The 12793-nt window shown below is 34.3% G+C and overlaps 1 protein-coding gene across 2 annotated transcripts in view; it reads right to left on the bottom strand.

Moving 5' to 3' along the window:
* The window catches only part of FNIP1 (folliculin interacting protein 1), a 101433-nt gene that overhangs the window by 25892 nt on the left and 62748 nt on the right, over positions 1 to 12793 (bottom strand). Inside the window, exons 7-11 of one of the 2 annotated variants that reach the window (XM_016118362.2) lie at positions 11438 to 11521; positions 10201 to 10272; positions 7552 to 7687; positions 5350 to 5551; positions 1577 to 1662 (exon numbers count right to left, since the gene is read on the bottom strand). In XM_016118362.2, coding sequence (XP_015973848.1) covers positions 1577 to 1662; positions 5350 to 5551; positions 7552 to 7687; positions 10201 to 10272; positions 11438 to 11521 — 580 coding nt within the window. The remainder of the gene's footprint in view (positions 1 to 1576; positions 1663 to 5349; positions 5552 to 7551; positions 7688 to 10200; positions 10273 to 11437; positions 11522 to 12793) is intronic. The other variant, XM_016118364.2, reaches the window with a different exon arrangement.

Raw genomic sequence — 12793 nt, 5'->3', positions numbered from 1 at the left:
AGGGCCATTTTTAATAGCAAAATCACTAACAAAAAGCAAAAAATGCTTTAAAAAAAGTGGCACTAAATGTCAAACAGGGCACTTGTTTACTGAATGAGAGCTAAAACAAGAACTCAGAGCATTGTCTTGTTTGATTTCATCTGGGAATGTGTGTTTAGGGCCACTCAAATTTTTCACTGCTCTGTGCATGTCCACAGATGATCGTAAAAGCACTATGAGTATATTTTGGGGTTGTAAATAAATTTTAGCAAGTAGGTGAATTCACAAATACAGATTCTGTAAATAATAAGGACCGACTTACATATTAAAGTATTTCTACAGATATACCCCTTAATAAAAATTTTGAGTTAATAAAGTATTTTTAAGATATTGTAAGAATGCTTAACTGACTTATATAGCCTTTCAGATTCACAGTGACTGAAATGAAATACACCAATACAAAAGGGAAGGTACACAATCATGACATATGTTTTCAATGATTTTATAACTCACACATGTTGTAAATTCCGGGTAATCTTAAAATTCTAAGGCTAGGCCATCCATCCTACCTTATTACCAAAGTGATTAATTCACAGGTATCTAATTTGACTTTTTAAAAATAAGAATCCTGTTTATAAGCTAAAAGCAAGATCAGCATTTGACTAAGAACGAGTCTTATGACAATATTTACTATTCTGGTAACTTCAGCTGGATCTATAATGACAGTGTTTCTTCAGAGCTCAAACAGGTCTGGACTCTTGGCCTGCCACAAAGCTTATGACTGCAGAAAAGAAACTGAAATCGAATAATGTAGTAATAGCTCCAAGTGCAAGGGCAAAGATTCATTACCATGTAAAACCACAAAATGTAAAACTCAAAAATAATATTGCAGGATTCTTTTAGGCAAGTAAATAAAAAGCCTATATATCTCTCTAGTCAGTAGGAAAACTGGGAGGATAAAGTAGACCTGAAAATGACTCTCTTAGAGGGAGACAGGCATCAGTCATTTAGAGTGACTCCCAACGTAGTTCATATGCAGTATGTTTGCTTGCCAGAATCAGAGAACAGTTAAAGCAGTTGTTGGAGCGTCAGGCACAAGCTATGTTGTACCAAGAAAACACTGGCAGAAGAAACACTATTTGCTTTGCCGTATCTAGAGAAAGGATCAAGCAACAGTTATGTGGAACATCAAGTTCATATCCTCTATATCCATGTGTTCTTGTATTCCAGGTATCTGAGAACATCTGATTATTACTAATAGTTAAATAACACTTAACCAGTCCCTACATCTAAGAGCCCAGGAAAGGACAAAAGCACATTTCTGTTGGAATAAGGGTCTCTTCTGGTCATATCTGCTTGTCTAACAGTTCAATACTAAAAATCATACCACTGATGGCTCCCAAATGTGCCATTCCAAACCCATTTGATATTTAATGATATAGGAACCAATGGCCTACTGAATTATACCCTCATTCGACTATGTTACAAAGAAATTTAAAGAATTTAATTTTAACAGAATATGTTAAAGAAAATAAAGAAACCTTCCTGTATACTCTGCAAAACAACTTTATATTATGAAAAACTGGAGAATATGTACCTGAATTCATTCAGGGCATCAACTATTCGATTATAAGCCAGACTCCTCTGGCTGGCATCAGTGGATCTCCGGCTCATTTTCATAGCCTTGAAAGCAATCAAATAGTTAATTCTTACACTGATCACGGGCAAAATATGAAAAAAAAAAGAAAAAAGAAAAAAGAAAAAAAAAGAAAAAAAGCAAAGTCATATATTTCCATAACACTCAACCACTATTCTCATCTAGAAAGTTATAACGAAGACACACATTTACTGTGGCTTTCTTTTATGTACCTTAGGTCATTAATGATCATAAGAAAATTCAAATTTTTCAAGTGTTAAATCTCTTATTGTAACTGTCAAACCATAAAATGGCGACATATAAAGAAACTGATATTGACAGTTTCTGGGTTACATAAAACTATTCTTTTTTTCTGAACAGAAGACAACAACACAATAACTCAGTAACAACGGCTGTTTCCTCTAATATTTCACAAATAATGGTTCTGTTAAGGAAATATTTTTTTAAGATCTGAAATATAAAGATTCTACTTATGTCAAGTTATTAGTAATATTTACTTTCTTAAAAACATAGGTAGCCATGGTTGAAAAACCTTGCTTTGGGTAAAAAAAAAAAAAAAAGGTATCAGGATTAGAATATGGATGTCAGAAAGAACTTCGTAATTTTTTAAATTTTTAAAAGAATGTAATTCTTCATTACTTATATAATTACAAAGTAAATTTTTAAAAAATTTTAAACATGTATTTAACAAAAGATCAAACTAGTTCAGGCCAGAATCATGTCCATGTATATAGAAAAGCTTCACAGCCTAAAAGTAAAACTTGATTTTACAGTTTTACAAACTGTTGAGAGATTCCCAATTTATAAAGAAGTAAAAATTTGGGGCTAGAGTTGAGTAGTATTTTTCCTTAATTTTCAGCCATAAAAATGTTTAATTAAATTATAGATCTCAAAAGGTAGCACAGACTTCAAAAAATAAAAATAAAAAATGCCCAAGGTGCTCAGAAACAAAGTCCATAGCTTTTAATATTTTTAAAAAAGTGATAATTTGAAAACTGGCCTTAGAAGATAATTTCTGTGGATGGTCTCATGTTTACCACATTCTATTATTGACAACTGTAGACTTTTAAAATTAAGTTCTCTACTATTCATTCATTCAATTTTATTTTTCAGCTTTGATAAGAAATGAAATGTTAAACTTGAACAAATATTCAGACAACTGTTAAGTACTGCAATGTACACTTTAGGTTACAGAATTGTCAAAGCATTAGAATATTTGAAGTCATCTTTAATGAGTTTCACAGTGACTAAATATTTTAAGGTTTATACAAAGCTTGAAACACTTCTCCCAGTAACTCAAAATGTCAGTTCAGCCACAGCTAAATATTATGTGTATTGACTCTGGCAAGAATAGATTACAAAAAGGGACAGCAGCCAATTAAAGAAATCTGTCACCAGTGTCTAACTCCTGAAAAGTGAGTGAAAATGGCCTTTATTCACTTGTTTAGTAAAAAAGTATTGCTAATGATGTATGTGTCTTTTTGACAGATTTATTTTGAGGAACATTAGTGTCTTCTCTAGAGGCAGATGATTCTGAAATGTATCTTCTACTTCCTGAACCATTCTAACTGGCCTTCCCATCTCTCACCTCTTATTCTAGTCTCTTTTAGACATAGTGCAAATTAATCTTCCTAAAGCACAATTTGGAGACAGCCTCAAAAACAAAGGCAAAACTCTGGCAAACATTCTAGGGTCTTTGATCTGGTCCCCATTAACTCTATCAGACTTCTCCTTAACATTCTTCCTCTTCTACATACTGTCACAGGGATTAAGAATTTTAGATACATCAACTGATTCACTGGTGCAACTTCCAGGAATCTCTTCTAAAATATAATCTGGAAAACTCACCAATTGTTAATAACAACTATAGCTACAATTGTGAGAAAGTAAAATGGCCTAATAGAAAAATTGTTACTCTGAGGAAAGCCACTAACATATATTTAAGAACAATTTATAATGACGAAAAATGAGTATGTTACAATGATGAGTTTGTTTTTTTTAATGAGTTTTTAAAAATTGGCATATAACTAAGCAATATGAACATAGCATAATTCTGATCAAGTGAAATGGATGAGGCCTGGATAATACTTTCAGCAAAATGTTAATTAATTATCTTTAGGTGGCGAGGATATCAATTTTTCTTGCTACTGCTATATCCAATTTCCAAAATTTTATGTTTAAAAAATCCTACACATCCTTAAAATGCAGTCCAAATGAAACATCTTCCCAACAGGAAGTCACTTTTCTTTCCTATGAACTCCTAAAAACCTTGGCTTGTTCTCCTTTTGTAGTTATCCTTATATTCTATCTTGTATTCACAATGTTCTTACCTTACATAAATTTGCCATATAAACTATCAGCAGACTTTGACAAAATTGATCCACCCTAACTTCTTAAAAACATTTTCTTCATTTGAATCCCTCCAAAAAGTACTCTCTCGTTTTCCTTCCTACTTAGATGGTAGATCCTAAGTCTTCTCTCTTCAAATTTTAACTGCTGAAATGCTCCACAATTCAGGCCTAGGATCTCTGCTCCTCTCTTTCTCTCAATTAATTTCATGGCTTTAAATACCATCTGTACACTGGTGACTGTCCAGTTTGGACCTTTCCCGTAAAATGTAGACTCATATAATCACTTGGATGTCCAAAAGGCACCTCAAACATGCTCCTGATCTTTATCCACCATCTGTTCCATCTGCAGTTTTCCCAATCTAGTACTGGCAAGTCCATCCTGCTTACTGCTCAAATGAAAATTCATGAGTCAACCTATATTGTTCTCTTCCTCTTATACAGCCCAAATCAGTACATCAGCTAATTTCATTAGCTCTATTTTCAAAACATATCCAGAATCCAACCACTTCTCACCAATTCCACCAAAAATTTGGTTTGAATGTCCATCATCTCTCACCTAGATTATCAATCACAACAGCCTCCTAACTGGTCCTGCAATATCCACCTTTGCTCCTAGAAATCTATTCGCCACCAGCATTAAGAGTGATTCTCATAAATAATGTCATTCATACACTCAAATCCTCCAAAGGTTTTCCACCTTTCTTAAGAGTGCATGCCAATACTCTTACAATAGTATCTTACAAAGGCCCTGCACGATCTTGTCTTACTTCTAACCCAACTACTTTGGCTTTCTTACTGTTGCTCAAATATCAGGCTTACTCCTGACACAGGACCTTTAACCTCACCTAAAACATTCTTCTCTTAGGTAGTTGTAGCTCACTTCCTTCATATCTCTGGACCCCATATGTCATTTTATCAAGAGCCTTCCACCCTAGCCTGTAAAAATTAGCAATCCTTCTATCCATCATTCCTTATCAATCTTTCCCTGTTTTATTTTTCTCCACAGCACTTATTCCCACCTCATAACTTTATGTATTCATTTATTTGTTGTCCCATGAGTTCAGAAGTGTTGCTTTTTTCACATCTAATCTTTAATTGCTAGAATAATGCCTGCTACACTATGGGTCTTTGAGTACTTATTTATTGAATGAATAGATGCATGACCTTAGATCTTTTATTAGGCAGCAATCTCTTTAAAAAGAGCTTAAGTTCTATTTTGCATCCCCCCAGAGCACTCTGCAGGGTACATGCATGGTGCCTGTTAAATTTTCCACCAAATGAATAAACACATTGGTAAAACAGGGGAATACGATTCAAAGGAAAATAAAGGAGGTAAACAAACCAACAACATAACTAGCTTACCTGTTCTATTGCACTCTTTAATTTGTTCATGTGGCTTTCAAAGAGAGGAAAGTGTGAAAAAAAGAATTCATTAAATTTGTTATTTTCATCTTCATCTTTGGATAATGAAAAGATTACCCCGATAGCAATCTTCTTTTTCCTCACAATTCCTGGGTTAGGGCCACAGCTCTCATCTGACAGATTAAAGCTTTCTTCTATAGACCTTAAAAACAAATGTAAAAAATTTTAAAAACATACAATAATGATTAAATACACAATTCAATCTCCTTGTTAATTAAATGTAAGCAAGGTAAAGGTTTTCTGTTTTATCGAGTAAATCTAAAAATTCATATCAATTGTATATCTCTTTGAGAAATCTACTGGCTATTCCTTCATGATCCCATTTTTATAAGAAATTTTAAGTCAGATTGAAAACATTTTGAAAAAAAAATTAGATAATCTCAATACATATCCAACTTAAATATGCTTGAATTTTAAGGCACAATCTCTTCACTGGTTTAGAACTACTTGTTTCTTCTTTTGATTGCAGCGGTAAAATCAAAGATGAAGAAATAAAGGGAATGATGAGTAAAGGAGAAGCTGTATTATCTATAGTTATACTTAACATAGACCAAAAAAAGATCTTTCAAGAATGAATTAACTTTCCAAAACAGAAACAGGAAAAACTAAAATATCAAAACATGCAGTTCCTGGATCAAAGTCCTAACACAGGAGTTAAAATTATAAAACTCTTAGAAGAAAACATAGGATAAAAGCTTCATGACATTGGATTTGATAATGATTCCTTGGATATCACACCAAGCATGAACGACAAAAGAAAAAAGTGATAAATTGGACTGCATAAAAATTAAAAACTGTTGTTCATGAAAGGACACTATCAACAGAATGAAAGGCAACCCAATGAATGGGAGAAAATATCTACAAAGCATTTTTCTGATAAGACAGAAGCCCATCAACTCCTGGGCCACACACTGGTACTGGTCTGAGGCCTTTTAGGAACTGGGCTGCACAGAAGGAGGTGAGCAGTGGGTAGGCAAGCAAAGCTTCATCTGTATTTGCAGTTGCTCCCCAGCACTAGCATCACCACCTCAGCTCCACCTCAGATCATCGGGCATTAGATTCTCATCAGAGCACCAGTCCCTGGTACCAAAAAGGAACCACTGCGATAAGGGATTGATACCTAGAATATATAAATAACTCCTACAAACTCAACAACAACAAAAAAACAAACAACCTGATTTAAAAAATAGACAAAGTACTTGAATAGACAGTTCTCCAAAGATGACACACACATGGCCAATAAGCACATGAAAACATGCTCAACATCACTAGTCATTAGGGAAATGCAAATCAAAACCACACTGAGTGATATCACTTCACACCTAGTAGGATGGCTAGCATCAAAAAAATAGAAAATAACAATTGGCAACATGTGGAGAAATTAGAACTCTTATGCATTTCTGGAACATAAAATGGTGCAGCCACTTTGGAAAACAGGACAGAGATTCCTCAAAAACTTAAAACATAGAATTACCGTATGATCCAGCAATTCCACTTCTACCCAAAAGAACTGAAAGCATGGATTTGAACTGGTATTTATACACCCATGATCATCCCAGCACTATTCAGAACAGCCAAAAAGTAGAAACCCAAATGTCCATCAACAGGCAAATGAATAAAAAATTGTGGTTTATACATACATGGATCATTATTCGGCCATAAAAAAATGAAATTCTGATTCATGCTACATGGATGAATACTGAAGACATGCTAAATGAAATAACCAGAAATAAAAGGACAAATATTGTATGATCCGCTTATATGAGATATCTAGAGCAGTCAAATTCATAGAGACTAAAAACAGAATGCCAGGGGCTAAGGTGAGAAAGGAATGGGGAGTTATTGTTTAATGGGTACAGAGTTTCAGTTTAGGGAGATATGTAAGTTCTGGACGTGAATGGTTGCACAACATTATAAAGGTACTTAATGCTGCTGAACTGTATACCTGATAATGGTTAAAATAGTAAAGTTTACATTATGCATGATTTACCACAATAAAAAATGCAATATATTTTAAATGTTTAAGTTCCAGATTTAAAATACACAAAATGCAAGTCCAGACTCTTAAAAAAAAAAAAAAACATATAAAGTGATGTTTAAGGAACTATTCATTCTTGTTGTAAATTGGAGGTTTCAACGTACCATCTAGGAAATACCCCATTCTCCAAACTTGTTGTTTGGCTGCGTCGCCAACGTCGCTGGTAGCTGCTGGCACAGCTTCGGGTAAGTGAGGAGTTTGGGGAGGGAAACGGTGTAATAAGCAAGCTGCTGAGAGATGCTGTCAAGTCAGAATAAGAACAAGTATAATGTATAAGTCAGTCATAACTAAGTGTAAAGACAATTTTTTTTTAACAAATTTAAGAAAAGTTACTCAAATTTTTTAAAAAATAACACTGTTGGAGTGAGGTCCCAGAGGAGAAAAATTACATATTAACAGAGTGTTAGTAAGAGATTCTAAGACAAAATCCCCTTTTGACATCTTACCCTTATCCCCAAAGAAAATGCTACTTTGAAACAAAGCATTATCCTTTGGGTCATGAGACTCTCCCTTAGCTTAGCTCAACCTTTAGTTCTTAAAGAAAATACGATGCAATTCAATTTTAATGCAGCAGTTAGATTTTAAAAACAAAAGCTAAATTTGAAATTGTGTCTAGAAGTCAGATACCATTTAAAAGTCCTTGTGGTTTGCTTGTGCACAGGTGATCAAGCCTCCAAATTCTCGGCCTCTTTTAATAATAACCATGACTATATCTACATATTAAACCCCCAAAAAGGAAAAATCCTATAAACTGCTCCCTGGAGCATTCTAAGGGGTGACAGACACCAACAGGGTTCAGGCTAATTATAGCTGCTGTGATCCCTAAAGGGATTATTTCTTTCCTGAAATCCTTCTCTGCAATCCAAAAACTCTGTTCTTTGATAGAGTGTCAAAAGCTACAGCCTTTTATTTTCCCTTGGGCTCAGAATCCTCTCCTTCCCCCCATTGGACATTAGAGCTTGCTTTTGTCTGTCGATATTTTAGAGTCCCATCTTCATGATTACATACTGAAAATATGTCAAGTATTATCATCTATAAAAAGGTACATGCCACATGCTATATCATTTTGGACACCAGGACTGAAAACTAAGAGACCGACATCATGATGATCTGTTCATGTGAACTCTCTCTTGACAAATTCAGTGATAAAGGGGAGAGTTTTATGTACCATGCAAACATCTGGACCGCCAATGAATTAGTTCTAAAGCCCTTTCTTGAAAAGACCACACTTCATCAATGACTATTTTAAAACTTTGAGGTCTAAGATAAGATGGGGTATGTATAACTAATCTGGGTATGGTTTCAGTGAAGAAGCAAATGTTACTCTAAATCTGGAAAAGCTATGTTTTACTAAATTCTGATATTAAAAATAACCCTATTAGAAAAAAGAAGAAAATATACAATATGTGAATTTAATGGCTTAAAGACACATTATAGAACAGTCTAGCCAGGCCCTTCAATTTATAGCTGAAGAAAATGAATATAGAGAAATGAATTTATCATCTCCAAAATCCTGGATAAAATAATGAGAATTAAATTCCTGCCACATAAAATTAAGTCTCTAGATTACACAGAAGGTAAGGTAGTAAGAGAAATATACTCCAGATTAGTTCTGAAGAACAAAAATAACAATTAGAAAAACCCAGAAAAGAAAGATGAGATTATTTGAAAGATGTAGAGCAGTGGTTCTCAACTCTAATTGTCCATCAGAATCAGGTGTTGAGTTTTTCATGTCCTTTTGTTTCTCAAATGTGGATGTCTAAGACTTTCTCTAGGCTAAATCAGTTTCTTTATGAGTAGAGTTCAGAATTCTGAAAAAAAATTTTAAAACGTCTTATTATTCTAATGCAAACCTAGGGATTACACTATATGGTAAATTTGGATTTCCCATCTAATGTGACATATAATGTGAAAACACACATGGATAAACGGAGTGAATAAAGTTTCTCATACCCAACAATAATTGACGCCTAAGATTATTCCTTTTTTCACTAACACTGATCTCTGGGCCCTGACAAACACTTTTCCTTTTAAACGAAATGTCCTTCTTCCATGTCTTTGCCTAGATAACACCAATATATTTTCCAAAACATAACTCAAGTATTATCCCTCTGTAAAGCATTACTGACTCCTTGCCCCTTGCCCAGCCTGCTGGGTGCCCTCTCTCTGAACCTCTTTGCTCAGGTCTATCACAGAATATATCACACAATGAACTATGACAGATGATTTTCCAGACTCTTAGTAGATTCTGCTCTATAAGGTAGAATCTGGGTTTTACTTTTTCTTTTCTTTTATTCCTACCATGTTTCAATAAAAGTTTGTTAGAGAAATCTTGGGACAGTCCATATTTGAAAGAAATATTTATAAGATTAGCTTAAAAAAGCCTAAGTCTTTCTGGACAAGAGACAACCTAACAATTTAAACTCTAGTTAGGAGCCAGCTGATATAAGCAAATGTGTTTCTTATACTATGCTATCTAAGCAGTCTCTTGAGCAATGCTTTTTTTTTTCTTGTATTGGCTAAGCCTAAGTCACTGTACATTCATCCAGGCCATGCTCCACCAGGCACATGTAATAGTGAATGTGAACATTTTTAAATTTAAAATACTACTGTTTCTCTAATTCTCTTGTAATATCAACACTAGAAACCGTATACATGAAATTGAATGATAAAGTCAAAGGAAAAAAAGAGAACCAATGTCGGCTAATAGTTATCTCATGAAAAACTAGATTAATACATGAACCTGGCATTACCAGAACGTGCGATGCCGCTGTCTCTATCCTCATTCAGCTCTCTTCCAGGCATGTCCATTGGGTTACTGTGGACTGTGAATCAAGACAAAACTATCAGTTATAAAATGTTTTGCTATTCAGGTTGACATTGTTCCTTTTAAAGTAGCAAACTAATTCATGCTCATCTCATTGCATTCCTTTATTTTTTTCAATAGCATGGCACAAACCCAACACCAAGAGCTATTACTCAGTTGAACAAGCTTTGAGATATGATGATTTGACATATAATACGAAAATAATCTATAATACCTAATGAAGCAAAGGTGACTAAAGTATTTTAGAAGCATATTCAAGGGAGACATTCATAATATATTATTAAATGAAAAAAAGGTAAGCTACCAAACAGTAAGAATGATGATCACTGAGGCTAAGTGATAGGTGTATGACAGTTCACTCTATTCTTCCGTCTACATTAACGTATGTTTTTAAATTCCCCATAATAAAAAAGTTTAAGAAAACTGTTTGAAATAGTATGTTCCCAATTTCGTTTAAAAAAAAAAATTGAAGTTATTTCCGGCTAACAGATGGCAGACATTTTTTGCCTATTTTTTATATTTTCCAAATTTTCTATAATAAATGTTGTTCATATATCATATTTTTCAGGAAAATAAATATTAATTAAAACAAGAAGTTGGATACAACTTCCTGAATACTGAAGTATGAACACACTCAATCACCAGTTAAATGACATAAACAAATACATATACCTTTAACAGAACGATTACAATGGTGCTTGTTCATCTAAATCTTAGCTCCAAGATAAATCATTCTTATGGAATAGTGAAAATCAGACATTTTACAATAATAATAAGATAGTATATTTTCTGCAATTGGTGAACTATGGTACAAGCTACTCAGCCATGGAAACAAGACAGTGTCATTAGAAATTCCAACTGGATTATAATAATATTCATACTAAAATTTGATTTGGTATTCAGGAGTTGAAATCATTATTACATAATAATATAAGAAATGGCAAACTGAAAATAAATTTCATGACAATGTCAATTCCACTGATAAAGTTCCTGGGAACTTCAAGAACATAGCAGAAATGAATTAAGGCCTTGCACTTCCCAAGTGATGTTTTCTTAACCGCACCCTCTCCAAGTGCATTTATTTACTCCCTTGTTTCCACAGCTGATCTACAGTTCCAGCCGCTGGCACACGGACTAGTCCACCCACACAGCACATGGCAAACCTGCAAAGAAAGAGGCACTCCTGATCAGGCGGAGCGGGCCCTGCTCAGAGAACGCCCGCCTGGGGCTGCAGAGCTGTGAAAGACCTACACGGCAAAAACGCAAAACACATGTGAAAGGGGCTGTCAGAGAAGCAGCAGTGCGTCAGGAGTCAAAGGCGAGGTAGGCAGCACAAAAGCAGACCAACAGCTATAGATGGCAACTTATAAAATAGGAATAACTCAAGCTAGTTTCCCTCTTTTGAAACGAAATGGTTTCCCTCTGATCATGGCTTATGCCAAACAATTTCATGACTATTTAATAATAAATTTGTATATAATAATAAAAATAAACTTCCACTGTACAAGGAAAAATTATTTTAAGTGTTCAATCCTTCCTAATCTTATATTGTTTTCAAAGATCCAAAAAAGCACAGAATTTGACATTGGCCTAATAAATTTATCTTTTAAAAAGTCAGTTTTAGGATGACAGTATTCTCCTGCAATGTCAGTAAGGAGAAAACCACTTAATTGCTTGGCTGAGAAAAAAATAACAATACACAACAAAGAGCAAATACAGAAAAAGGATCTATTGACAAATAAGTATGAAAATAGTTTTTTTTCTAACCTAGTGATAAGTTACAATGTAATGGAAGAAACTAAATTTCCTAGATCAGAGATCAGCCACCAATGCAGCCTGTCAGGTTCAGACTTCTGGCTGTGGAAGGAAAGTGGTTACAACACACTTAACCTAGAGAAGATAACAGAGTCTAAGAGACCTAAAAAGGGCAACATACTTGCTAGTTACTCTTTCTTAATCAAGATGGCCTAAAGAGCCACCTAGGAGGTTTACCTAAGAGAGACTAGAGGGCTTTCTGTTTTAAAAAGTGAAAATGTAATTTTCAAATTGCCAATTGACAACTTTCTATAACCAGAATTTTTATAATTATACTGCATATGCAGCAATCCTTCCAAGTTTTATTGGTCAGTTCTCCCTTCAAAACTTATCTGTTCTGCCTTTTGAGCCACACTTCTATTGCTCAGGCCCGCTTCCACTTCTGGAAGTATACTTTCCCTTCTAATAAAGCTTTTCATTTCTACTATAAAAAAAAAAAAAAAAAAAAAAACTTACCTGTTCTCTTCAAACTCCTCCCTTACCTACCTCTTCCTTAGTCTCCACATGATTTTGTCCCTTACAGTTGAATACAGATGCATATGTGTATGTGTGCACATACACAGAATTCACCAGATGAGAACTCTCCTTTTCCTACCAGCCCATCTCCAAGCTTAATCAAATTCTCACCCACCCTTGCCTCCTTCCTGCCTGAGCAGTAATAACAGGTAACATTCAAGCCTTACTATGTGCTAGGGGCTTATTCA

Source organism: Rousettus aegyptiacus, unplaced genomic scaffold, assembly GCF_014176215.1.
Source record: "Rousettus aegyptiacus isolate mRouAeg1 unplaced genomic scaffold, mRouAeg1.p scaffold_m13_p_7, whole genome shotgun sequence".
NCBI lineage: Eukaryota > Metazoa > Chordata > Mammalia > Chiroptera > Pteropodidae > Rousettus > Rousettus aegyptiacus.
Note: the sequence above shows the minus strand (reverse complement) of the source record. Positions and strands in the feature narration are given on the sequence as shown.